Here is a 26,535-nt window from a genome sequence, read left to right on the forward strand (position 1 = left end):
GTGGGCAACATGCAAACCTGGGAAAGAGCTCAGGCAATTCCTAATTCTCCTCCCAGAATCAACAGAGCAAAGTACTGCAAATGGGGAAGCACACACAACTGTCCTTTCCAGTTTGTACGTTAGGGTACTTGTTCTGGTTAAAGAAACACCACTATTCAATGGAACGACCACTCTGACTTCATTCCAAACTTGTCAGTAATAATTGTGAAGAGAGAAAGTATTTAAAGGTCACCTTTCTTTGGACCCAGCAGATGAGGAAGAAAACTCTTGACAGCTACAGGTTCTGCAAACACAAGCTGATTGAGTAGAAGAGGCACCAGCCGTGACGCTATCAGCTCCTCTGACAAGCCGGCCACCCTGTCCAGCAGGAATCTGCGTTCCAGGAGAAAGCAATTAGGATCAAGGCAGCCTTCCATGCATTTACAACTGTTTCCCTTAGTATCGCTTTTCCCTCTTTTTGCATTTGCCTCATGTCCTACAGACAGCATCCCATCACAGCCTCTTAACGCTGCGTGTGCTCTAACCTAGGACAAGGCTCTGCTCCTGCCTGACGCCTTCAGGCAAAGGTAACAGAAAACGGGAGCTAGGGACACATCCCGTGAAGCCCCGCACCCGGATCACAGGCCGTCACAAGCCCATCCAGAAGCACTGCGCACCTGCAGCTGGCACATGAAGGCTTCCTCCTCTGAGAAGCTGCTCACGGCTACGGCATCAAACTGCCTTGGAGCTGGTGTCTTCCCATGAAGCGCTACAGTGTTAAAACTGCAGTAGAGAGTTGTCCCTTCACCCCACAACCTGGTGCATCGCAGGAAGGTTCCAACTGCTTGAGAAAAGGCTGTTCTACCCACCACACAAGGGAAGCTTCCCTTGCAAAAAGGGAATCCCATTTTGAAACCACTTCCGCTGAACACATTTTGGAGGTGGCCAACAGGCTGGGTTTATTTAAAGTCACAAAGTTTGATTTTGTGCAACTGCTCTTCCTCGTAGGATTTTCATTTTTAAAACAGCAGTAACAGTTACTGCTTTTCTCTCGGTTTGGATGAGACTAAGAGCAATAGTGCACACGCTGTGAAAGCCTCTCTGCCTGATAAAGGGGCAACACTGCATTATCTTTAAGCAAAGTATTCATTCCCTCCCTCAGTAAACACTGCTGTGGGAACCAGGCTGAATGCTCCTGCTAAGATCCCTGTTCTCCTCTCATTTCCTCCACTTAGTCTCAAACTAGTGGAATCAAAGCAGTGTTACAACTGACAGTGACCACAGAGGTATAAAACAGGCAGGAAAATAGCTCTGTGAGAACACCCAGGCTCTTATATGGGAAAAAGAAAGAAAAATACAGAGCAAACAATGTTCTGCCAAAGCAATCAGAGTCTGGCACCTGAGGAACTACCTCTCTGGCCATCAGCCTTTCCAGGTCCTCCACAATCCCATTTGGCAGAAGTATTTCTGAAATAAGAAGCTTCCAGATTACAGTTCCTTCACTTACTTGAAAAATTCAGTTTTTTCCTCCTCAGACTTTAGTGTTAAGGTCTTCAGAAAATTCACAACTTCCAGAAAATCATTCCTAAGCACAAAAACGTAGGCTGTCAAGTGTGATCCTTATCGATGCTTAAACCACCCGCAACTCAGAGATTACAAATCCCTGTCCTTCATTTAGCAGAGAGAACTAGACAGAGGGACACAAGTCAAACACTGGGGGACCACGAACACCAGCATGGGGGTGTGAGGGGTTACCCAACAGCTGCGCCTGCGCAGTGCTGCACTTTGAAGTTGGCAATTCACAGGGAGACTGGGGCAACGCAGCATCAGCCACCTCTGACCAGCTCTCTGGGGCAAGGAAGTGCCACCCTACGCTAATGCCACCACCCAGAGAAGCCCTCAGGTGACAGCAGACACCTGGATTATCACAGAGCCTGCTTTGCGCCAGCAGTATCGCTAATGATTTTATTTTCTAGAGTGTTCCCCACCACCTCCCACGAGCCTGGGGAGATGCAACTGACTGCATGTGACAAAGGGACGCACTTCTGTCACCACTGCTAGCTCAGCACCTCACTTGGAAGGCTGATCGTGCTTTCTTAATTTAAGGAGTGTCTTTGTCAAAGATCCCTGTAAGAGGTAGGGATTACATCTGCACTCCCCATCCAATAAGTAACACACCTTCACGTTTGCAATGCAGAAACAAGCAGTATTAAGACCTACCAAGAGGGGCAGGCTATTCCTTTCCTTACCTGAAGAACTCGTGAGACAGTAAGCTGGACAGTGGTGGACGACACTTTGGATCTGGGTTCAGCAGTGTACAGTGCAAGGTTTGCTGAAAGCTGGAGAGAATATCTGCTGAAACTGAAAGCCAGAGCACCTACAGTTAGATTTCTCTCTCAACACTGAACAAGCTATGTTCAGGAGTCCTCCACCCTCCCAAAAACCTTATTTTTAGAAGCTCTTATTTGGTAGCAAAATTGCTCATATCTGTCCCTAAAGGAACGGAAAACAGCATTTCCACTTCTCTCCCTAGGCTTCCTGGCTATTGGGGCCTGTGTCCCTCACCCTTGATGAAGCAGCTGGTGGGGCAGGACCAAGTGAACCTCTGACTGCTGCCAAGGCAAGGAATAAGCTACGGAGAGCTGTCAGTCACAAAATAAACGTGTCATTCCTCACCCTGATCATTTAGGACTGTCAGGAGATTTTCAACCATTGTTCCAAATGCGTAGGCATCCCTCGCGTGCCCATAGCTGTTGGGCAGAATTTTGAAATCCGCAGACTGAAAATAAACCCAAAAAGATGAGCAAAGCAGAAGTTTATGAAATACTTGGTAGTTTCCATGAATCTCTACTCCCACGCACACCCCCCACCACATACGCTCTCCAATTCTTTTTATAGCACCAAAGCTCCACTAAGTATTCTACAAGTAGAATATTATGCTAAAAAAACCTCCACCGGGGAATTTATAGCCCAAAGGAGCAACTACATCACGATGAAACGATTCCCCCATGAATGCATGCAGCAATTGCAAGTCAACAACTTTCAGCATTTCTATGGAAACGGGATAATTAGAGAGAGAAAGAGCGCTCCTTTAGCATAAGCAACTCATAGGATGCTTAATGGTGACTAATGAGTGGAAAAAAAAAAAAAAGGCTGCTGTATGTGAGAGCTACACTGTTGTGCAACCACAGCAACTCAGCAACTACTCTGTCATTTCTGCAAAGCTTTGGAGATTTGCAGGCATTAAATCTGCAACATGAAGTGTTTGAAAAACAGTGTAACAACCTGCTGTCCCATCGCTCCTCATTCAGAATGTCACCTCCCCGTGCCCAACACCATACCCAAACCAGGGATCGGAGGGAAGGGAGATAAAAAAAAGGAAGAGAGTAAACCTCAGGTATTATCCACCAGCCACTTCCTCCCACTCAGCCGTAAGGAAATAAAATATGTGAATGAAAACTATTTCCCAAACATTGCACTTTTATTTATTGCCAGCAAGAAGTTCCACCAGCAAGCGATGTTACTCACCATCTCCTCGCAAGGGATGCATGACTGGTCTCGTACCGACTTGACATGAGAGAGGAACTGGAAGGAGAAGAGGGGAGACGTGAGCTGCCTCAATCACCTATCTGTGCCACGCAGCAGGAGCAGGCTCTCCCCAGGGCCAGGGTGAGCGGCATGGCAGGAGGTCTGCCCCTGCGGCTGGCATCCAGGGCAGGCTGCGCTTTGCTTTGCCCGGAGGGGAAGCACAAATGGACTGGGTGTGAAGCACCAAGCTGACAGAGAGCAACTTCAGGGCATCACAGCCAACTCATCCATTTAGGTCCTCAGTCCCATCCTTCCGCATGTTCCATCTGGACGGGGAAAGAATTTCGTGAGCTTTAGCACTCAGGTTTTACTGCCGCACTCTTTGCATTGCTGCGCGCCACCATGCACGCCGGTTGCGTGTCTGCCTGATCCCTTCTGAAGGGTGACACACGCCAGGGACACTCAATGCAGTTTGTGAAGGATTTGTGGATCCTCTGGGAGAAAAGGCAATATACAGTTACAACACAGCGCCAGGCTGCAGCAATGACTCTGCACAGCATGCAGCAGAAATCAAATCAGGAATTTTTCTGCCAAGACCAGTAACAAGCAATGAAGATGCCAGCAGCAAAAGCTAAAGTCTCATTGAAATTATTTTTCTTATTGATTCATTTCAACCTGGACCTTCCTGCTTCTAAAGCTTTGTTTGTTTTAAATCAGTCTAGAGGAGCAAAGATTTCTCACTCCCCTCAGTCCTAACCTACCCTTCAGCCAGCAGTCTCCCTTAGAAAAGCAGCTGGTTTTCGGCTAATGTGGAATCAGTTTCTGATTGTGTAGAAGTTGCAGCGTATAGTTACGGTGTTCTTAGGGGAAAGATTCAGGTCAGAGCTTGAAGTGAGCCAATACACTTAGTAGTAACTGCAAGTAACTGGAAGGACCTCTCCCGGGCATCAGAGGGTGCGCCTGGCTCGGCTCTTACCTCTGGGGTGGCTTCACTGAAGTTACAGACTGTTTCCATTCCTCCCAGCTTCCAGTGCCCATCCTCACTTACAAACACAGATGATAAACAGACATTGTTATGCGTTAGTTTTCCCTAAAACATAAAAAAAAAAAAAAGATAACAGACTTGGGGATAGATGAAGATGTAAAATCTTAATCAGCCAGCGGTAATTGGGTGCTGTGAGGAGCTGAGGAAAAGCTGCCAAAAAGCACACAGTTCTAAAGGTCTTTCAGGGTTTGGTACGTGACTAGTAGGTATCAGGCAGAAGGGCTGGGGTTTTAGAGCAGGCAAAGCTCTGTACAGCCCTTGCAAGGCAACTGTAAATCCAGAGAACACCTCCAATTACGAACACAAAGCCCAAAAGCTACAATCTCAGCTGGGATTTAACTACCATCGTGGACAAACACACAGCACCAAAGCAGGGGAGCGGTGACAACCGATCTCTGACACATGGCGACAGCTGTAAATAAACGCCAAGGCTGAGCAATCCCATTTCCCTAAAGTAAGAAGGACTGCAAGCTGATGCCAGTTCATGAATTGAGAACTGCTCCCTTACTTCCAAAACCTACAGCATTTTCAATTACCCTTCCTCCTACAAAGCTGCCAATTATTTTAGCAGTTTCAGCCTAAAAGAACTGTGGGGTGTGGGTCTGTCTTTTAGTGAGGAACCAGGAATGACACAGTCACCCAGACGAGCCCAAGTACAACATTTTCCTGTCACACTGCATCTGGGTCCTACCAAAACCTCACGAGTGCTGCCGGTGGTACCTACCCTGTCATGGAGGAAGATGAGTGCCAGCAACACGTCATAGATCCCTGCGCAGATTTCTGCAGAAGAGAGCATCTCCAGGACCATCTCCAAAGGCTTCACACGTTCTGTAACCAGGTGGATCCCATTTGCTTCCACGGTACAAGAGAGGAAGCGCAGAAGGCAAGGGTGGCGCAAGGTTTTCAGGTGCTTCCAGAAACAAAGACATCTGTTAAATTTCACCCAAGACATCTCTTTTGGCTGCAGAGCTTAGCCTTGTACTTTTAGCCACATTGTCTGCTTGAATTTAGGCAGCCCATCCCTGCTCCTCACCAAGCACTCAGCACACACACTCACTCATCACAGAACTTTTTATAATACAGCTAGATACAAAGTCTTACACAGAAGAAACACAGTATTTTGGGTAGGATCCACTCAAGAAAGACTCTCTGACTCATATCTGCAGGAAGAGACCAGTGCCCTCCAAAGTAACACAGGTATTGCTATCCAAACATCACTTCCCGCCGCCGCTCACATCATGTGGTGCATGATGAGCTTCGCAGCTGCCGGCCCCCTTTCTCCCCCTCCATGGCAGCTGTTTGCAGCCAGAGTCAACTTCAACCTTTTCTCCTGCCCTTACTCCCCAAGGGTTTGACCCTCATTAACCGATTCCCACCCCTCCGAGAAAAAGGAGGGACAGCTCTGACAAGCTTGTCCCAGGCATGCTCTCTACAGTACCTTGGCAGCTTTATTAACCTTATCTTCATTCTCTCGCTTGTACACAAAGACCGAAGCAAGTTTGCCATCTTGTAGCACGGCCGGATAAATTGTGTGTCCAGTTGGCAGCGTGAACGGCGGCTCTTCTAGTGTATAGCTCTTTAAAGCGCTGTTCTCCGAGCCCATCACTTGCAGAGTTCGGCCGTTGTAGAGGTTCCCTCTTGACGACAAACAGGCCTTTGGGTGAAGTAAGATATTTTTCGGACAGATTCAGTTCCAGCGGGCACTGTCCAGATCACCTTCAGAGCATTTTCTGCAAAGCATGAAACAGCCATGAAGAACCTCATCTTGCTAGTATCCTCTCCTTCAGTTTAGGGACAAGAATAAAAGCCCCATACATTGTAAAGGAAACCAAGTGTTCAACACAAGGGTTCAGATCAACAGGGGAGCAGCACTCTAGCTGCGGAGCTAGGACTGTGCTGGCACCTGTGCCAGCGTCACCACCAGGCATCACCAGCTCTGACACACAGATGAACATGGTACAGAGTCCACAACTAGTCCTTGACCTGGCTACCAAACCGAGAATCCACCAAAACCAGGATCCACCGATACCTCCAGTCACGCAGACACCTACTCCAGAGGTCTAATTCAGCTTATGCCCAGCCAACAGTTAGGAACTGTGACTGCCATCGCCTTAGGCACAAGGAGCCCAGCGCCTTTGTAAAAGCGGCCCTTCCTCAATTCTCCAACCACAGAGGATTCCAGTGAAGCTCTAGTCAGGTAACCTCCTCCAGCGGCATGCTTTCCCCTCCGATTACCTTCTCTGCTTCTGACAAATATTCCATCTGCCTGCCAACCCTTCCTTCCACCCACAGCCTCTGTCAGAAGGAGGCTGACACAGATTTTTGTGCTGCTTCCTCACGTACAAAACCAGTAAAAGAAACACGCTGATTGCGGAGGCTCTTTTAGAAAACACTGACCGAGCATATGCTCTGTAATCAGGCTTGTGATCACAGGCTACAGGCGAGACCCTGAATACCTGTCTGTATACAGAAGCCAGCAAACGATCTTTAGTAATGATAGGAGGAGAGAGCAAAACCTCAGTTTTCAGGAAAAATTAAAAAAAAAAAAAAAATTGCCCACCCCCAGGCATTTTTTGCAACTGGAGAATCACTTTATGGCGGTTGTTTCCAGCTGTCACCCAAGGCTTCAGGAGGGCAACAACATGGGGGTGTCTCAGCTCCCCAACAGAGCTGCTCTGGGCCCTCTCCCACATCTCCAGTCCAAGCCCTCCCAGGACCTCCAGGGTCAGCAGTGCTGGGGGCCTCCTGGAGAGAGAGCTGGGTTGTCACAGTTTCCTGCCTTCTTTTCACTGCTTCAGTTAGGAATTAGTTACCTAAATGATTGCCCCCCTTTCCCCAAAACGTTCTATATTAACACACATTAGATCCAATTTGTTTATTAAATGTAAATATGCCAATTGCACAGTCAACAGCAGCACTGGGAAGTAGCAGAATGCTGCTTTTTTAACAGACTTCATACAAATCCTTGCTCACACATCATTTAATTGCCTTTGTTAGCTAACTGTTCTGTAACAAACAGGTAGCTACAACTCTAGATGGGCTTCTTGCTGGGAGGAATGACCCCTACGAACACATCAGATATGGGAACTAGAAGACATTACAGCTCCTAACTGTTTGATGTGAACAGACCTTAACCCTCCAGAGCATACCAAGTGAGTGTACAACAACTGCTAGTCTGAAACATTAAACTGAGGTTATCTGTCCTGATCCACCTAAAATCTAACACTGAATTATCTACAGAACACGCAACTTGGTAGAATTCTCTCCCCTCTAGCATCAGGGATGGATCTGCACCTCTTCAGTGCAGATTCCTTTAAAGTGACCTTTAAGAAATCATATAAGAAATTTAAGAAATAGACAGAAGTCTAAACCACGGCTTCCCAGCACTACACAGAGGGACTAAGAGGTGAACGGGAAGCACCGTGCAGCAGTTACACACATTTCTAAAGTGGATTTTCTTGCAAACTCCTTGGCACAAAGGATTCCCGCTGCCCCAGGATGGAAGGACTGCCTCTCCAGCTGGCCCCTGGAGCTCTGCTCTGCCTCACCCCACGCTAACCTTCCACACCTGTGTGCAATGGCACCGGCTGCTCCTTGTGGGCACAGCTGAGGGCATTTACCTGCATTTTCTGCTCTTCTCAGCTGTGCTTTGTTAGCTAGCTCTACTGTAATTATTTCTCAGTCAGATTTTGCACACAACAGCTGGAAGTATCTATCTGAACTAACCTAGTGCCTTGCATTCCTCTAAATGCATATGGACATATTCACTGGTTACAAATTTGGCTTCAGGGACACCCACAGTTCAGAAATACCGTAACGTGAGTCAATCAAATAACTGCAATCTACTCGAGTGCCATGGTACAACAGCCAGCTCCAAACAAGCATCCCCTGCTCCAGGTAACCACCTCTCAGGAGGAGCGCAGCAACTCTCGGTATCAAATGCCGAGCACCTTCAAACAAGCAGCTTCAAACATCAAGCAGCAACAGCAGCCTGCGGAACCATGAGCCACGCTTTTCAGGGACACGTCAGCTTCACAAAGCTATTGCTTGGTTTCTTTTCTCTTTCACAGCACTTCAAAACATGCTGGCTATTGAAACTCCAGCAGGCAAAAGCATTTGCAAAGGTGTACTCCTAGGTGTGGTTAAACCCATGGAAGATTTCTTCCGATGCTAAAATAAACTGTCAGTCACACAACTACACTGCGTAAGGACCACATATGCTCTGTGGGTTAACTGCATTACCCACATTATAACCCTTTGACATCTTGTTTTCAATAAATTGTAAGCATGAACTTGAGATGTAACACACAGTGCACCTCGAGATGGAGAGGAGCCCAGCAGGGAGAGACAGAGGGACTGGTAGTTAAGAACAACTTAGGTTCACTACCACGGTGTTAAGAGTTGGAATTTCAATTTAGCTTATTTGTGGAGTGATAACACCTCACATAGGAGATAACCACCTGAAACACGTACACTGAGCCCTGTCACTCCACAGCTAAGGGCGAGGCGGCTCCCAGCTTTCCCCTCGCCCTGCCCACCGCCTGCCTCCCATGCTGGCAGAGCCTCCTGGAAGTGGCTGTCGGAGGTGATAGCGCTTTGCTCCCAAAGACAAAGGTTTCCCAACGCGGCAACTGCAAACGTCCAGCGGGCACTTTGTGCAAGCAGCGCCAGGAACACGGACAGGTGGGCGATCAGGGGGCAACAGCCTCTCTGGGGAAGGGAGCGTGAGTTTATCGCACGTTATGAAGGACGGTTCAACCCTGGACACCAGGCACGGGGAAAGAGCAGGCGTTTTAATGCAGAAGGCTCCACCAGAAACACCAGCGTAACACCAGCTGCTGGGAACGCGGCCACTACCTGCAGCGCACTTGAAACAACTAGTCATCAATGCGGTATTTGCTTTTTTCCCCAGAAAAGCGAGCTTTTGCCCCCACTGCACACCCTACCTGTGAGTTACCAACACCCGCACGGAGGGAGCAGCGTCACCCTCTCCTGAGCCGGGCTGGCAGGACCTGTCCTGAGCGAGGCCTGAGGCGCCGGCCCGGGGGGAAGCAGAGTGCCCGTGCCCCGGCCCCGCAGCCCCGGCCCCAGGCGCGACGCCACGTCCCCGGCAGCAGCGAGCCCGCGGGCAGCGCCAGGCCGGGCACCGCCGGGAACAGGCAGGACACTACCTGGGCGCCAGGGGAGGTGGGGATGCCGGGTCCCCGAGACCACCGGCGCCCTGGGGAGGGTGGAGGAGCGGAGCCCCAGTCACCCCCATTCATCGCCTCCCCACTCACCCCCGCCGCCCCCCCCCCCAGCCCCGTCAGCCCCCCATTAACGGCCTCCGCCATTAGTCCCTGCCACCACCTGCCTCCGCCATTAGCCCGTATCCCTCGGACCCCCCCTGAGGGCCCCCTCCCCACCTGCTCCCCGCCGGCCCGGGGGGGGGGGTGCCGCCTCGGCCCCGCCGGCCGCTCCCTCCCTCGCAGCGCTGCCGCCGACTCGCACTTCCGGCAGCGGCGCACCATCGAGTCGGGCGGGCGGAGCGCCGCCACCTGCCTTGCGCGCCTCCTGGCGGCGGGCGGATCCAGGCGAAGCGGCTGGGCGGTCATCTTGCACGAGGGCGCGGCCCACGAAGCAGTGGCGGCCATTTTGGTTGTGGGCGAGCCTCGCATCAGGCCTCTCTCGCCCTTTCCGCCGCAGTTCCGTGCCGGCGGTGAGCGCGGTCCGGCTCTGCCAGCACCCCCAGTCCCTCAGGAACCGCGGCAGCAACCGAACACCGGCGCTGAACCGCGGCCTACCCGTGTGCGGCCTGCGCTCGGGTCAGCTCCGCGGCCCCCGCCTGCGCTGCGGCCCAGGCCCCGCAGCAGCGGCCGAGCTGCCCCGCCGCCAGCCCCATCCTCCGTTTCGGCGCCTCAGGCGCGGTGGGCAGGTCGGGCCCTCCGCCTGAACTCTTTTGCTGTGTGGAACTGAGCTGCGCTGCCTGTGATTTATGGGTCTCAGGTGCTTGGGGAGCAGGGGTCTGACTCCTTTGAACGTGCTGCGGCCTCCTGCCCCCAGCTGCGCTTAGGGAGCCGGTTTCCTTCCACAGCTTCCCACTGCTGCAGGGAATCGAGCGATAGCTTCCCCAGCAGCCTCAATCAAGGGTGGGCGACGGGGCGAGAACTGGCTACGCGAGGCAGGTGGTCTAACACATCTCCCCGCGCCATCGCCCCGAGCCCCGCACGTTTGCTTGGGTGGTGTAACTCGTGCATCACAAGGAGATCTATTTAATGCCGTTAAAACTAATTGCTCTCTGTGCTGCAGAGTAAAGTGACTCCTGGGAGAGATTTCACGTGAGTATTTTGGACAGCAGAACGAACGTTGAAAGGAATTACTATAGTGCAGTGGGAGGTCTGGGCTTTTCACACTCTATTTTCATGTTGCCAATGTTATTCCAGTTTCAAGCAGCGCCAGGGCATTAGGATGTGGTTTGCTCAATCATTTTGAACGTAACGCTCCGAGCGAGCAGGGCCCAGCAGCACACCCCATACCCGTGGCCCTGTCTAGACACAGATTTAATGGCAAAGGCAGCGCTTTTAACAAAGGTGGTCTAAGCTCTGCTTAACTCCTTGGCTTGCTTTAGTAACTTGGCTCCACCAGTTTAGCTTGCATTACATTTTGCGCTGTCAAATCTGATACAAATGTGTAGAGTGTATTATTTAGCAATATACTTTCCCCTGCTTTCTAGCGAAGCCTTCCAGTCCATGCCCGGAGCGAGGACAGTGCAGATACTCCCTGAGACGCGGGTCTGCTAGCCAGAGGCTCCTCTATGGCCGACTCCCTTCAGCACAACGAAGCCGCAGGCATCTGGACAGAAACGGGGATCCCCTCAGATCCACACCCAGACTCCCTTCAGCTGAGCGTCACCATCTGTTCAGGGAAGCACAGAGGAAGGCTTTCTCCTACGCCTGTGCACTGGGAGGTCCATAAACTGGCATGTCAGGGGGAACAAAGGGGCAGAGCAGTTGGAGGAGCCTGCTCCTCTGGCAGCTGGGTGATGTGGGTCCTTTTAAATAAAGGAGGTAGATGATGGGAGGAAGAGGGTGCAGGAAAGTAGAATGGGTCTTACCTAGTGTGTGAGGCATAATATGTCATATATCATGGGCTGACAGTGCTCACAGGAACAGAAACTGAAGTTCAGCTTTGCCACCTCTCCCTTTCAAAGGTGGGAAAGATCCCAAGTCTTTGGCCCAAATGGGACAAACAGTCATGCCAAAAGGCCCAGCCCCAAAGTGCAAAATAAGGGGAACTGTGGGCATTCCTTGCCAGTTTATTGAAGGGCCTAAGCATGGATTTGTATGTCACCTGTGTGTACGTGCGCCTGTTTGTTTGTGGCAGGGGAAAGGCAGAAGATTGGAAAACCTGAGCAACTGCAGGTAAAGACAAATATTTCTTAATAAACTACTGATTTCTACTTGCAGAACTTGGCTGCAGCTTCAGGCTGTGGTGTAATTCATGTGGCTCCCAGGAAAAAAACAGCAAAAAAAACAGGGCAGAAGAGGAAAGAGTAGTCAGGGAACCAGAGGGATCACAGAGCTCTTCGCAAGTGTCTCATTAGGTTTGTAACTGGTTATTTAAGTCGCTTGGGCAAGGACAGCTAGTGACTGTCATATTGGGGAGGGACAGCTAGTGACAGTAGAAGATGACGGAGCAAAGGGCACATCTATGGAATAGAGCCTGTAAGGGCTCTGAGGATGGCTGGGGAGCGTGGCCCAGCAGGCTCCAGTGCAGTCGCTGTCTGCAGCTGAGCTGTTCCTCAGCTCTTCCTCTTCCAGACCCAGGGCCTTTGGAAAAGGCCGAGGGAGGAAACAGGGCTGGGGTGGTGCTCCCAGCACCAACGGCAGCCGATGTGTTTTCCAGCAATGTCCTGCTGCCACACAGTCCTGTTAGTTACAACTACATTACGGTAGCTCTTTGCTGCTAAGGACAAGTCTCAAGTACTCAGTTTCTTAACAAACAGAAGTGGGTTTCTCTTTTTAGGGGGCAGGGACCCCAACATACCACCTTCATAAAAGTCCGTGTTCTCACTGAAGTATGTTTCTAGACTGACTGGTTGCAAACACCTTCTACCTGTGAACTACGTGCAACGCAGCACCATCTTCCACTGCTAGCGCAGGCAGGCAGTTCCAGTGCCTCCTGTTACCTCAGAGCGCTCTCCTGAACTTCATAAAGAAAAAAAATGAGCAGGTCCCAACAACTTTAAGGGCTGACAGCTGCAACATAAGTTGCACCAGTAAGTCAGCTTCACTGTATGTTATTTTTCTTGAGGATGGTCATGGAAGGAATGAAGGTTGTAGCTATTCTCAGCCTTCTCCCATGAAGGGTGGACAGCTGAGCTACCAGTGGCATATTGCAGGAATTCCACTGAAGAACCTGCCAGAGGGGCTTGAAATCTCTGGTATCTAAACAGAGCTTGTTCTGCTTATTCCAGAAGAAGATACATCTTGTTCCTGTTTCGCTTAATCCAGAGTGGATTAAACTAAACAGAATCACAGCAGTCTTATTTCAGGATGAAATGCACATGTTAAACTGTTACCAGACAGGTCCACACACCACCCCCCCCCCACACCACCCCCCATATTTGAAAGGCTTTGAATTGGGTCCTTCATCAGCTCTCTAGGCCAAGGATATTTGTTTGCTTTTGCTTTCCCCCACCCTCTGCTGCCCTAATAAGCTCCTAAGTACTAGCGTGGTACAAATAATAATTTAAAACAAGATCTTAGGCTGCCACATTAAGTAGGTTGCTCACTGAAATTATACTGTACATCTGCAGAAAGCCTGAATAACAGCTAACAGACCTATGAACTTCTCGGTCTATGCTTATTTCATTGTGCTGTTAACTTTACAGCTTAATTATATCTAAAACACCTGCCAAACCAAACTAATTAATTAATTAGCAGCAGACTGGGAAAGAGGAAACTCCTGGGATGGTTAGGGATTGCTGCTGTAGGAAAAGAAAAGAGGAGCTATATGAAGTCAGGGAGAGAAATCAGGAAAAGGAGGAAAGGACAGAAGTTGTAGAAGTTGCTAAAAGAAAGCAGATCCCTCCTCGCCCCATTTCATGCAGGATACAGTACTCAGGGACTGGATCCATAAATACAGATAATTAAAAAGTTACCCTACAGGTCAGACTCTCCAGTCTCCCTCTGACACCCACAGGAAATGTGATATAGATTGAAAAGTCTATGTGCTCATATCTTTTTTTTTTCCCCTTTCTGGCTCGGGAACTGTAATTAAAGGGAAAATCAGGCTCTCTCCTGCCTCAGAGAGTATAGTGGCACAGCTGGTTTTCATCTTGGCTAGCAGGCTCTGTCCTCAGGCTACTAAGTGCTGAGTAATTTTTACCAAGCTCTGCTTGCAGATAAATGATGTTCTTCTCTTAGCTGCTGCCAGGCAAAGCTACAAATACTTGATCTTTTATTCTTTTCTCATAAACTCCTAACATTGAATACTAAAAATGCAGCCAGAAATTTTTCCACTGCCATTTATTCTCAGCATGGTCACAACTGTATTACAATTACAGGCACCCACCCGTTTGCTGAAGCTCAACTGTAGTTCCTCGTTAACCTGAAGCTTCCAATTAAAGGCTCCTTCAGTTTCATTGATAGTTTGCATATACTCCAAGGACCCACTTCATTATTTTTTTTCCCCAAAACACATTCCATGAGAAGGGCAACTGCTTTAAATAACTTCACACTAATTTTCTGGAAAAGCCTGATGAGCGAGTGCCAGTCTCAAAAGAAAAGCCTGTGTCTGAACATGCAGTTTGGGTAATTTCTCTCACAGCTATAACTACAAAAATATCTGAAAGCTTTTGACTAAATGTGGCACAACTGCTGGGCAAATAAAGTGTGGGCTCGGACCAACGGAAAGAATCTAGAAAGGTACAACACTGGAAACCCATTAGTTTAATTCAAGTTTTCTGCAGTATTTCTAGTAAGATTTTACATTTTCTAAGAAACTGCATAAGAATCAGTTTAAAATTGTAAAACTAGTATTTTTTAAAATCATTTTCTAATCTTGGCAATGCTGTTCTTCCACCTACCTCCAGTAAGTGAAGCCATGAGCATGAAGCCAGCGCAGGGAGGAGGCTGGAAACTGGTAAAGAAATACCATGGCTAATTTTAGAATCGTTTCCAGTCATGCAGTATGAAACACAGTGAGTAACGGTGCATATAAAAGTTCTTGCCCACTTTTGAAAGATAAAGCAAGGTTTCAAAACAATCTTGATTTCAAAGATATTTTTAAATTATTGGACTAACAGTCTGTCAACTTCCTAAACAACTCCATGCCTTTGAAGATCACTTTCCTAGCACATATACCAGTCTTAGGGGATTGCTGGCTGCTGTTTTACTAGTATCAGTCCCTGATGCAAGTCTATTTTCCGTTTAAGCCAAAAATGAGGGAGAAAAGATGAGAGGAACAATTCTGCAAATCAATAGCCATTAAAAAAAATAATTATGAAGTGGATGTAACTTTTCTTTTAAAAAGTGAAAATTTGAACTGTCTTGTGAAGGTGTCCTGGCCTGTCTCTGCTGCTCAGTCAATGACCTGTGCATAGATCCAGCTTAAACCCCGTGAACAGGCAGAACAGGATGCATTTGGATTTTAGGATGGGGAAGCTGGGGGGGGGGAAAGGCTCAGCATCTGGATTCTGAACCAAGTTACAGTGGTTTTTTTCTCTTGTTAGTCCTCAGGATGTGGCTGTCTTCTCTCAGCCCACAGAACTCTATTTAAACACTACGGTAAAGGTATTCTTTTGTAGTGTAGTTTCTAATTTTAAGTGTTCTCAAGCATTTAAACTAGATTGTAAATGTTTGAAGCTCCAGGGGAGTGAACCTGTGCCATCTTTCCATTATTAAAGTCTTCAGACCCAGGACTGGACTTTGGTAACTATGTGTCAAGGCACTGCCAGGAGATGCCGGGGCTTAAGGGTGTTCCTGTTACTTAAGTGCAAGAGGGAAACGGTCCATGTTAAACACACTTCACATGAAGCATTTTTCTTAAATGCCTCGTAAAACAAACGAAACATTGGTTAGAAACACATTCACCACTGCTGACCACACAGGTTTTTATATTTAATAGAAATTAAATTAGTAGCTTAATATACATAATGTTACGCTTTCCAGTCCAGTAGCCTTCCAATTCCTGCTTTCAAGTCACAGAGCAAATACTGTACAAAAATGATAACAAAGAGCAACCAAAGAATAAACACTGTCACTACAACACTGGACCCAGAAAGGCGAGGTTTATCTGGAGCTACACACGCCAAAGGATACATAATGATGGACCCATCGCGGTACAATCATGCATTACCAAGGGACAGATCTACTGCCGGCCACGCACACGCTGGTTCCTCCAGGGCAGGTGGCAGCACCCTGGGCCGCAGAGCGGGCCGTTTTATCGTGCTCCGTAGCTGTAGTAGTAGGGTTCATCTGGGCGGTATCCATACGCAGTGGCTGGGCGGCCAGGAACCCCTGGTGATTGACCAAATCCGTCAACTCCAACGCTACAAAAAAAAGAGGAGAGAGAAACTGTAGGTTTCTGTACGGTAGGGAAGGCGCACCAGTGCTGGTGTCTCCAGCTCTTCCTGCCACAGAGATAATTTGGTGAGGCAACTTTGCAAGCCATCTTCCACTTCTAGCCAGCACTTCTCTGTCTCCTCTTCCCTTGGTGGGAAAAGAAACGCTGCGGAGAAATCAGCACAACTCCTGTCGAGGAAAGGCTTTTGGGTCAAATAGAAATCCCAGAAGAGACAGAAGTCTTCTCTTCTGTACTTTTATGGATTTACTGGCAAAGCACTTCACTTCTGTGACTCGGTTTCTCTATCTACATGTTAAAGTTAACATGTCTTTCAGGAAAGGCTTCAAGCATGCTTTTTGCAAAGCCCACTGATAACCCTGCCCTGCACAGCACATCTGAACGGTCCAATTTCCTTCTTTCCGGACGTTTCTGAAGTCCCTGGGAAAATACCAGCTAGAAATGAGAAAGTGAGAATATCTGGTACAGCAACATCGTTCAGCAAAGGACAGCGTTTCTGGTGGGATACAAGATTGACAACCAAATGGCAGAAAGAATTCATCGTATACTGAAAGGCTATGTACTAATGAGGCAGAATAATTCATTTTTCATATAGAACAGCATCTTTTACACCTAAAAAATCCCACAGCAACAAATCAGATACTAAAGCACAAGAACTGTGTAGGGAAAAGTGGCACATATTTCACGCTCAACAATAACTCTCATGCAGGAGGTAGAGGAAAAATGCCTAAAATACTGGATTACTGCCTAGTCATAGTTATGTCACTTCTTAACTTCCACTTCAGTAGAAGGACAAATGGAAAAGGATTCTGATTTATTGTCTGATTAAAGATGCGTTGAAAGGAGTTGAACTTCCCCTCAGAAGACTGTCAAAACACAAAGAACCAAAGTGCTTTTGGAGTGGGGAAAAGCTGAGCCTCATTACTGCCAATTATACATATGGAACATGGGTTACACAACAGTCCAGGCTGGGACAGAATGACCCATCCAGATGTACAATGGGTGGGCCCCAGCTCAGCAAAAAGCTGGCACTGCTGAATCGGTTGGACTGAAAGGGCTCAGCCAAAGTGGTGGGGAACATGTCCATAGCTCGGTGTTGCAAAGACACTTTCCTCAGATTGTACCTCCGTGAGGTCGTAGAAAAGGATCCTTGGTGCTTGGTTTCTCAGGGGACTAGTTCAGTCATGGGATGTTCTGATTATCAGGTGAAGGTGGAAGATCTGAGGCTGAGATTTATCCTCTGAGAGGGAGGGGACAGAGTCAACAAGCCAAACTGCAGAGAAAATCATTGTGCTTCACGTGAATGCATCTGGAGAAATGCAGCGCCCTGAAAGTGCTTTGCTGTCTCCACATCTGCCTGTCTGTATTTGGACTGGCAATGCCCTGTCTCATAACTTGTACACAGAGCCATCGGTCTGACCTTAAGGGCTGATCAGTCCCTTCAGCACGGCAAAGAGAAGCAGAGTAGCCGTGGTGTACTCTATAGTGGTGCAAAGCTACGTGAACACGTCTCTGGTTCCACACCCTCCTCTGGCCACCCATTCCTTCCTGCATCCACTCCAAAGTCCTATTACTCTTTTCCAAGCCCTTTATGAAATGAGCTGGTGACTTCCGAGGCCCCTTCTCCAGGTCCCTCCTTCGTACCTGGCAAACAGCAGCTTTCTCATGAGCAGGCCTGAAGCTTTAAAATACTCCTGAAAGAAGGGATGAAGAGAAATCTTGTTACTTTGTCTGTCTCTAACTCTTAATCTCCAGAAACACCAAACCCTTCACTCACCTCAGTCAGAGGATGGTCCCTGCTTCTACCACTGTTCCTGGTTTGCAGTACATGAAAGGATTAGACAGACCTCACACGGGCTGCCGGTAGGTACAGCTTTCTGAATACAGGCCACAAAGCTCTTCTGAACAAGCCAGCAAGGACCTAGCGTGAAGCTGACCAATTTGTCTGGCAGTTCAGAAAACAAGTTGAATAACTACTGTAAAACAATACCCATTCTTTAAAAGAGTTCTTTCAGTCCTGTTAGTACTAGGAGTTAATAACATACTAAAAGAAGGCGTAGTGGGATTTGGAAGTGCAGAGTCCAGTTTTGTTGTCACTACTACAAGTTATCAGTGATACCACACGTGTAAAATTGCAGAGAAGCAGGACCCTTTAAAGCTACCTTTAAACTCAAGAATTCCATTATTTTCTTCCAAAGATCCTTAACGTATCTACGGTTGATTTATAATGAAAAGATCTTTTAACAGAAAACACTTTTCTGAGTTTATCTTTCAATGTGTTTTTTTTTTTTTCCTATGACTATAACATAGTTACAGTTGTGGATAAGTTGTTTTTATGTCTGGTAGGGTACAATAGGGGCTCTTTGCATTTCTGCTAACTACTGGAAACTTCGTTCTGGAAAGATGTTGCAGGTGAGCGAGTGCTGCAGGCTGTGAGTCCTGTTCGCAGGGAGGCTGGTGACCGTGAGCTGACCTGGTAGGGGCCATGCCCGGGCTTACAGAACGCAATAAATACAGCGGACCAAGACACCTGTCCTGAAGCAGGACTTACTTCTTAAATGTAAATGGGGCTTCTCTTCATCCTGCAGAGTTTCAGGAACTTCTTTTGGTCACTCCATTACATACTACCGAACTAAAATAACGTTGGATTTTTGGGAGGTGAGGTGTAATGACGACACTGAGCCACGAGGTGGCAATGGGTCTCTATCACTGCAGGCTGAGCTTTCCCAGCTACTTCCAGGTTAGTAATCCGTATTCACAGAACTTCTAAATGTATTTAAATTGATAACGAGAGCAGGGAAAATATGGTTTCAATCACTTTCTCAGCAATTTTTTTTTTTAAATTTTTTTTATAAATGTGTAAGTAATTAGGTAAAGATCCCTAGAGTTTAAACTTTGAGGAGTATCAGTTATTTCCAAATGGCTTAGACATATGTTAGTGTCCTGAAGAAAACTGGAAGAGATGGATCAGCTGATAACTGCTTTGGACAGTTAAAAAAAAAAAAGAAAGGAACAGAAAAATCACATTAAAACACCTTGATCAAATCACCACTCTCCCCTATCTAAATATTTCTCCGTAGTAAATGAAGTCTTGTCCATGCTTCAAAAAAAATGTTGGCTTCATTTTTACATGCGAGTGCTGTTGAAGCATACCAGCTTTCCCTGTTTGATTGTTTGTGCTGGCAGCCTGTGGCAAGAAGATTGTCCCCTTAGTTGAAGGAAAGGCTATCGAACCCAAGAGGTAACTGTTTACAAAACAGCAAACACGCATCAGTAGACTGAAGTCTGGCTTACTCATGAGGCTGGCTGGTCAAGGGCAGTGACTCCACAAGCATAACCTATGGAGGTGGAGACGGGACAAGAACAGCAGAAGGGCAGAACCAGGAAAGATGGTAGCTTTTTGGCTGTAAACGGTTGTTGGGTAATGATTGGCCTGAGATCATGATTTGTACCGCGTGTTCTTAGATTTATACCAGCAATCAACTTCAAAACTTGCTCCTAGGAAAAACGTGTCGTTGGCCTTATTTAGACAGTATCTACAGGAAAACGCAGTGCTCAGCAGAGCAAGCATCAGTTTGTATTCCCAAAGTTAGGGACACACGATTATGCCAGAGGCAACAATACTCACCCCCAAATTGTTTTTTTTTCCTCCATTAACCAGCCCTGTTCAACTATGTACCGAGCAGAAGCACGTGCAATCCCTGTAGTCGTATAGCAGATATGGATCACACAACACCACAACTCCTCAGATAAATGACTTACGCTCTTGCCTTAATCTGCAAGTTAAGACAGTTTTGTCTCACAAAATTGCACGCGTGTGCAGAGAGATCGATGCTTGCTAACCACGCCGTCAAAGCACAACTGTTTTCTTGTGCAAAGTTTACCACCACGCCTGGAGCTGATGGAGTTAAACAGTGAACAGCACAGCTAATTACTCTGTACTGCTAACCTCAGTTGCTGGTTCATTTTGAGACCCTTTAAAATATGAACTGTGTATTTTACCCCTATGCACTCTCTTAATGATTTGTTTTTTTTAGACTGAAATCACTTCCAGCCATCAGTTATACTCGCGGTCTCTACACATGCACTTCTCCAAGCACAAATATTTCTTTTTCCTATTGGTCTGCCAGCCCCTGTCAGAGCAAATTTCACTTTAAACTAAATGCTATGATACTTAAAACCTCTTGGATTACTCAGGCTGCTAGTGTGATCTATGACCTTCCCCAAATGACAGCTGAACTTTCCAATTTGCCTGTACTGCTGGGGAACTGAGGAACACATGCCGAAGAGGAAAACGTTCCTGATGTGCATGAGTGAGGAGAGATTTCTTAACAGCTCTGCTTATTGATACTTACTGTGATTCAGAACATCCAAATTAATATGCTCATCTAGGATCCTAGGTGTCCTGACATAATTTAAAATCCCCCCCTCACAGTAGGAAATGCCAACCAGTATCCCCCTACGTCCACGAAATACTTAACTTTCCTTAACTCCCTCCTGCGCCCAAAGCCTCAGAGACTAGATAGGCTTTGTGCTACGTCCGGAAGACTTGGCAGGCTCAGGCAGGGAGCACTCTGCCAGCAACCCTCCGTTGGGGTTCCCGCTCAGGTATCTTTGCTGCTCGTGAGTGCACGGTACAGGAAGAGAGGCTCGTGAGCTTAGTCTGAACTAGGGTAATTAGCGCCTGGGCGCAGACTGACCACAGAGCAAGGCTGCTTTCTGTAAGTTTTCCTGATGCGATAGACACCTGAGCCTGTCCACACTAGCGTTCACACTGTTAGTAGTGCTAGTGCTGACAAGTTGCTCTACAACAGGTACTAATTCCTCTGGAATAAGCAAGGCAAGTCCTGGGTCACTGGGGAAATTCTTGGTCAAAACTAATCCCTTGAAGTCCAGCTGGAAATCCTGCAGTAGGATGCATGGATCTTGGAGTGATCTCAGCAAGAAACACTGCTTGGGAAACAGGCCTGCACACCCACGAAAGAGGCATGAAGCGGTATGGCAAGTATCGTACCAGCCTGTACTGTAAAAGACTGCGACTGCCTGTGCAAGCAAAGGTGGCCCAGGAAAAGTCTTCATCTTAAGGGGTGAAGTAATCATTTTAGGGCCAAAATTTCATCCTTTTCGGTCTATCAGTTTCATGGTTGGTAACCCAATATTAAAGCACCCTGAAATCACTGCCTGCTGAAAATGGAATCCAAGCTAAACACATATGGTGCTTCCACCGGAGCCACGATTTCAGCTACAGTTCTTTTCATCCTAAACCTGTTCTAAGCCCCTGTCAATCCTCCCTCCTTACTCTGCCTCAACAAGGCTTATACCAGCCTCATGTCTGAGAGGCGCTCAGCTACTCACTTGGCGATACAAGTTTTATCATTCTATTAAAAATAAAATCTATCAAAAAAATCTATAAATTTATAATTCACTAGGTCCTCTGACCCGGGTAAGACCAAGCAAACGCTACTTAGAGCTCTCAACTCATCAGCAACCCTACCAAATCCTAATGAAAGAATCAGACCCAAAGTTCTCCACGTGCTCAAGTGAGCTGCTGAGAGGGTTTATTTGCAGGCATAAACAAGCAGCCCCTGTTTACACGTGGCACCTCTTCCTGCTGCCACTGATCACACCTGCAGCTTTGCAAATCTCCTCCTGCATGTCAGAGAACGGGGTTTGAACCAGAAGGTTTCTGAGCATCCTTCAGAAGCCTGACATCAGTACAGTTCATAGCAACCCCTCTGTTTCCACTGTGCCTTCTCCCTTTATACACCTTATCCTGTTGTTTCTAAAAACCACTGTCTTCACTGTCAAAATATCCCCCACCTCACCCCAGGCAGGCATTCAGAATTTCGCGCAATGCATCCTCGAAGTCCTAATGTTTCCCTTCTGTGAATCTACTCGTATGTGACAGTACCGTTGATAACATATGGTACAGTTACCACTCTATATTGCCTTATAAACTGTCATGCCATAAACCCCTGTAATCTATTACGCCGTGTGTAATGGACAAAACAAGTTATGTTCAGATGAATACCGAAGGCTGCATTTTTCCCCTCAGGAGGTACCTGAGCCATAGAAATGGCACATCAGTCTCTAATCTCGAGACAAGCATAACCTGTACAACTGAGATGCAGTTTATTGTTTATAATACTTGTCACCAAGAGTCACAGGAGTTTGCCAGCAGCAAAGTCCATATTTTTATCTCTCCTCCTAGTGGGTTTTGTTTGTTTGTGTTTTTTAAAGTGTTGATGAAAGGTGCTAGACTGTAGGTCTGAGACAAGGATTGCAATGCAGGGCAGTATAACCATGTATGGGATGTGGCAGAGGCTGCTGTCCTGCTAGTCCAATTAGTAGACTGGTTAGCGAATGCTGCAGCTCCCTCCCCAGGTACGGAAAAGGCAGGGGAAGCTGGGGGCATCCAGGCCTTGGCCCATTGTACAGGAAGGATTCAGGCACGGTGCGCATCTGAGCGCAGGAGGTGGGAAGTGTTTTTGAATTCCATAGAACAAACAGACCTCCAGCTTCTAAAATTATCTTCAGGGAAGAAATATTTAGCTAATCCTCTGCAGGTACCAGCTAACCACCACACTTCAACCAAGGCTCAGAGCCTGTGAAACCCATGGACTCTTTCTGCTGATACTCACTGTCAGCTAACACTGGGTGGGATACCATTTTCATACCACCAGTCATGAAAGAGTGGAGGGTATCAGAAAGCAGCATAGGGCTGGTTGCTTTTTCCCTTGCTTAGAGTCTAGTGACTGAGAAGATGATCCTATTTACTTCTACATGCCAGCTACCTCTGGTTTTGCTTCACTGACCATAAATTTTCTGTCCTTCAGAGTAAGAGCACAAACCATGGGTTATGGAGAAACAGCATGCAACTGAGAAGCCTTAGGAAAAAACGTTTCTTTATATAATGTCCTGTAACTGTAGATTCTCCCACTCCTGGTAGTGACGTTAAACTATAAACCACAAATCTCTTAAATTCTGTCTCTCATGGCCCCAACTTTTTCTCCCCTATCTGTGAAGCTTTTTTCCCTGTGTTTTCTATCCCTCAAGCTCAAGTGAGAGGGAAGTTTCGTGGCAGGGACTGTGACTGTGCACACTGCATCAAATATCAAGTCCATCTCTACATTAGCATTGAATATTAATGTTCCTTAAATAGTAATACTGTATCTGCCCAAAAGACAGAAAGTGTCAGAATGAACCCGTGCAATAATACTTTAGCTCCTTTGTGCATCATGATACAGCTTTTATAGGTATGATCGTGTCTCTCCTTCCATGTGATCCAGCCTTCTTCGGTGCACTAAATGACTTAAAGTTTCCAGTTGCTTCTGGACTTGGTGCCCAGTTATATCTCAGCACAATACTGCTGTTTCTGACATTTAATTATAAACAAATGCAAATCTGACAATGGTGGAGAAATGAGCACTGTGTCTTCTGTGTCAGGCTCCAGCTACGCACCAAATAATAAGCATGCCAAAATTCACTGGTGGGGATGCAGTATTTAAAAAAAAAAAAAAAGAATATTTCCCAACTGAATAGGAAGAAAGCACTGAACTGAAAACAAATGACCTTGCTTAGCCAAATTCAATAATAGCCTTGCTTGAAAGCTGTAGAGTTTGCCATCCCAGCTCTGTGAAAGCAGCCTGAGACTTGGGCTCAGTTTCTTGCTCTGTCAGTTACCTGCTGTGTGATCCCGGACAAGTTGCTCCTTTTCTCCATGACCTCAGTTTCCCATTGGAGTATTGAAAGAAAGAACACCCCAGACATTAAAGACAGCAAGTGACAAACTACAGTAATGAGAAGACTCAAGTTGGACTGACGTAGATAGAAAAGATTTTTGCTTATTCTGTAACACCCCTCAAAGAGGGAAAAAAGAATATTTCTGATCTGCTAGAAAAGCAACCAATCCAGAATGCTGCCGGGGCGCAAAATAGCAACTCAAGAACTCAAGTTATTTCACATAGGCATCTTGTTCCTTTGAGGGGCATCGAGATAACGTTACTAGCATTCCCTCCCCCAGGCTCACAGCTCTGCCACGCGGATAGGGAGTTTCTCAGCTATTCTGTACAGGATTTGTTAAAAGGTCAAGTGCACAGTAAGAGCTGGAATGAAAACCAAGGGTTCTGACTTTCCATTATAAGCCTGACAGAAACATCTCCTGTGCTGTTGGCTCAACAACTGGCCAAACTCACTGATTAGATACATCCATTTCTTAAAAATTAATTAAGAACTAAAACAAATAAAAAAAGCCCTGAGGAGCAGGCAATAAAAAGCAAGATGTCCTTTCCTCCCCCTCTCTCCTTGCAGAGTCCAAAGTATTTCTGTCAACTCCGTAACTTGAAGAGTACATTGCCTTAGTCTTGAAACCTTCCCAAGCCAGATGTATAACTAGTTTAAGCATCTCTTTTACTGAGCTCCAGCAATGTCAGTGTTATGTTGGGTACAGAAGCTATAGGCAACACCCTGAGCAGAGTAAGATCCTTAAGTGGCAACTTCATAGAGGTGACCGGTGTCACTGACTAGATCAGCTCAGGATCTGGTCCACATCTTCCACCAGCCTTCCCATTTCCAGACGGGAAGTGTTTCTTGCTTCCTGTGCTAGGTTGCAAAGCTGAGTCACTGAAGACATACTCTGAGATAAAGCAGTTGGAGCAGAAATGCAAGTTTTCAGTGGCCTGCATTGAAGGGCTCTTAGCTGGAGAATTATTCCTTTAAATATTTATACAAGCTCCTCAAGCCTAAGCACTGCCCCTCAGCTCTGTGCTTCAATACAAATGGGAAAGACGTTCCCTCTTGTGCACAAATACCCAGAAAAGCCATGCCAGCAGGTTACTGGCTGGTAATCCTGCTGTCTCCAGGGCTCAGCACCAAGAACCGGGCAACTCAATGGGGATGATAATCCAGATGCTGGAGGGAAGGAGGGAGAGTAAAAAAAAAAAAATCTGTTCTGCTTTGACTTACAGCTGCAGCCAATAAAAGCTTTCAAAGTCTTTTCTGAAAGTTAACATTACTAGGGGATTTGCAGCGTTCACTAAAGCGCACACAGCTAATGCAGTTGGAACATTATTACTGATGAATAAACTTTAAATATTTTTTACCACCATAGACGACTGTCCAGATTTCAACCAATTTTGCATATCAACACATGGCCGTAGTGAAATCTTGTCAAAAATCTACCACAAATCAGTGACGATTTTAGTGTAAACCAAGAAAGAAGTAAATCTCAATGCCTTACTGCTTTCTTTCTTTGGGCTAATACTGGATATATTAGGGAACAAGCCAAATGATACAAATACAGACATGGAACATTTTCTTGGAGATCTATACCATGGAGCATTATTATGCAAAATTTCAACTTTAATTAAACAAACAAAAAATAAAATGTTTCCAGGCCAAAGGTTGGGCAGGGAGTCTAGGAAAAAATAAAACTTAAAAAGCTCAAAACCCAGAAGGCAAATAAACTCCCTAAACTTATTTATTATTTTTTAAAATCTCATGGTTAAAAAAAAATCCTAGTTTTGCAGATGGAAGAGAAATGGGTGGTTCAGTCATCGTACTTGAATGGCTGAGGCTGATAAACACAGATTCGGAGAGTCAAATTTTAGACTCAAAACAATTTGAAGTATTTGGCAAAGAAATTAATTTGATATGTTACATTAATTTTTATACTAGAGACTTGTTTGCAGCACATGTTCAGTTCAGATAATAACCATAACAAATACCCCACTGATATACAGGACTTTTTAAAACTACTCATTGTAGGTTTAATTTTGAATCCTGTGAGCATGCTTATACATAGCATACAAAACACCCTTCACTTTATTACAGTTTTAAATCTTTCTTCCAGGTCTGGCCTTGCAACCACTTGTCTTGATAAAATAGGTCACTTGAAAAAGGAAAGCTCAATAAAATGAATTACAAAACCAACAAGATTAAACTGATTGTGCTGTTTTTGTACAGTGCAGCTGAATTCTGCAAATATGCTGCTGGCTGTGGTTTGGCATTTAACAGCATGCGATCAGTGAGAAGGAGGAAATTTTATTCTCATTAACTGTTGCAGATTTACTGCAGTGAAAAAGGGCTATGTAACCTGAGAAGTGACAGAATGGAAAGATCAAAGCAGCAGTCTGGAAACTAAATAAACCTTCTGGCTACTTCCTGCAAGGAAAATTCACTCTGGCAATGTAAAACAGAGTCCAGTTAAAAACTACTCTCAGTTTTATGAGCTGTCACAGCAGCTTGAGTGGTTTGGACCAGTCAAGTTTAGAACATTATATTTCCTTGTTTTTGTCTCAGATACTTCTGTAAGCAGTTTTATAGTTTCTTTTTCTTTTTTTTTGTTTTAAAGAGAAAAATAAAATTCTTTTCTTTTGGTTGAAATCGAGAAGGTCACAGCTAAACTCATTAAAACCAAG

At 46.4% G+C, this 26,535-nt stretch overlaps 2 protein-coding genes across 2 annotated transcripts in view; both read right to left on the reverse strand.

Annotated features, from left to right (window-relative positions):
* SCYL3 (SCY1 like pseudokinase 3) overlaps positions 1–10,086 on the reverse strand; it is a 16,522-nt gene extending 6,436 nt beyond the window's left edge. The window contains exons 1-9 of the mRNA XM_054833059.1: positions 9,958–10,086; positions 5,991–6,282; positions 5,277–5,462; positions 4,484–4,597; positions 3,508–3,564; positions 2,656–2,758; positions 2,229–2,340; positions 1,487–1,564; positions 233–372 (exon numbers count right to left, since the gene is read on the reverse strand). Coding sequence (XP_054689034.1) covers positions 233–372; positions 1,487–1,564; positions 2,229–2,340; positions 2,656–2,758; positions 3,508–3,564; positions 4,484–4,597; positions 5,277–5,462; positions 5,991–6,155 — 955 coding nt within the window. The 5' untranslated portion in view covers positions 6,156–6,282; positions 9,958–10,086. The remainder of the gene's footprint in view (positions 1–232; positions 373–1,486; positions 1,565–2,228; positions 2,341–2,655; positions 2,759–3,507; positions 3,565–4,483; positions 4,598–5,276; positions 5,463–5,990; positions 6,283–9,957) is intronic.
* A 5,547-nt stretch (positions 10,087–15,633) lies between these two features.
* The window catches only part of KIFAP3 (kinesin associated protein 3), a 71,932-nt gene continuing 61,030 nt past the window's right edge, over positions 15,634–26,535 (reverse strand). Inside the window, exon 20 of the mRNA XM_054834203.1 lies at positions 15,634–16,085. Coding sequence (XP_054690178.1) covers positions 15,977–16,085 — 109 coding nt within the window. The 3' untranslated portion in view covers positions 15,634–15,976. The remainder of the gene's footprint in view (positions 16,086–26,535) is intronic.

The sequence above is a fragment of the Grus americana genome, chromosome 8 (genome assembly GCF_028858705.1).
Source record: "Grus americana isolate bGruAme1 chromosome 8, bGruAme1.mat, whole genome shotgun sequence".
NCBI classification, from domain to species: domain Eukaryota; kingdom Metazoa; phylum Chordata; class Aves; order Gruiformes; family Gruidae; genus Grus; species Grus americana.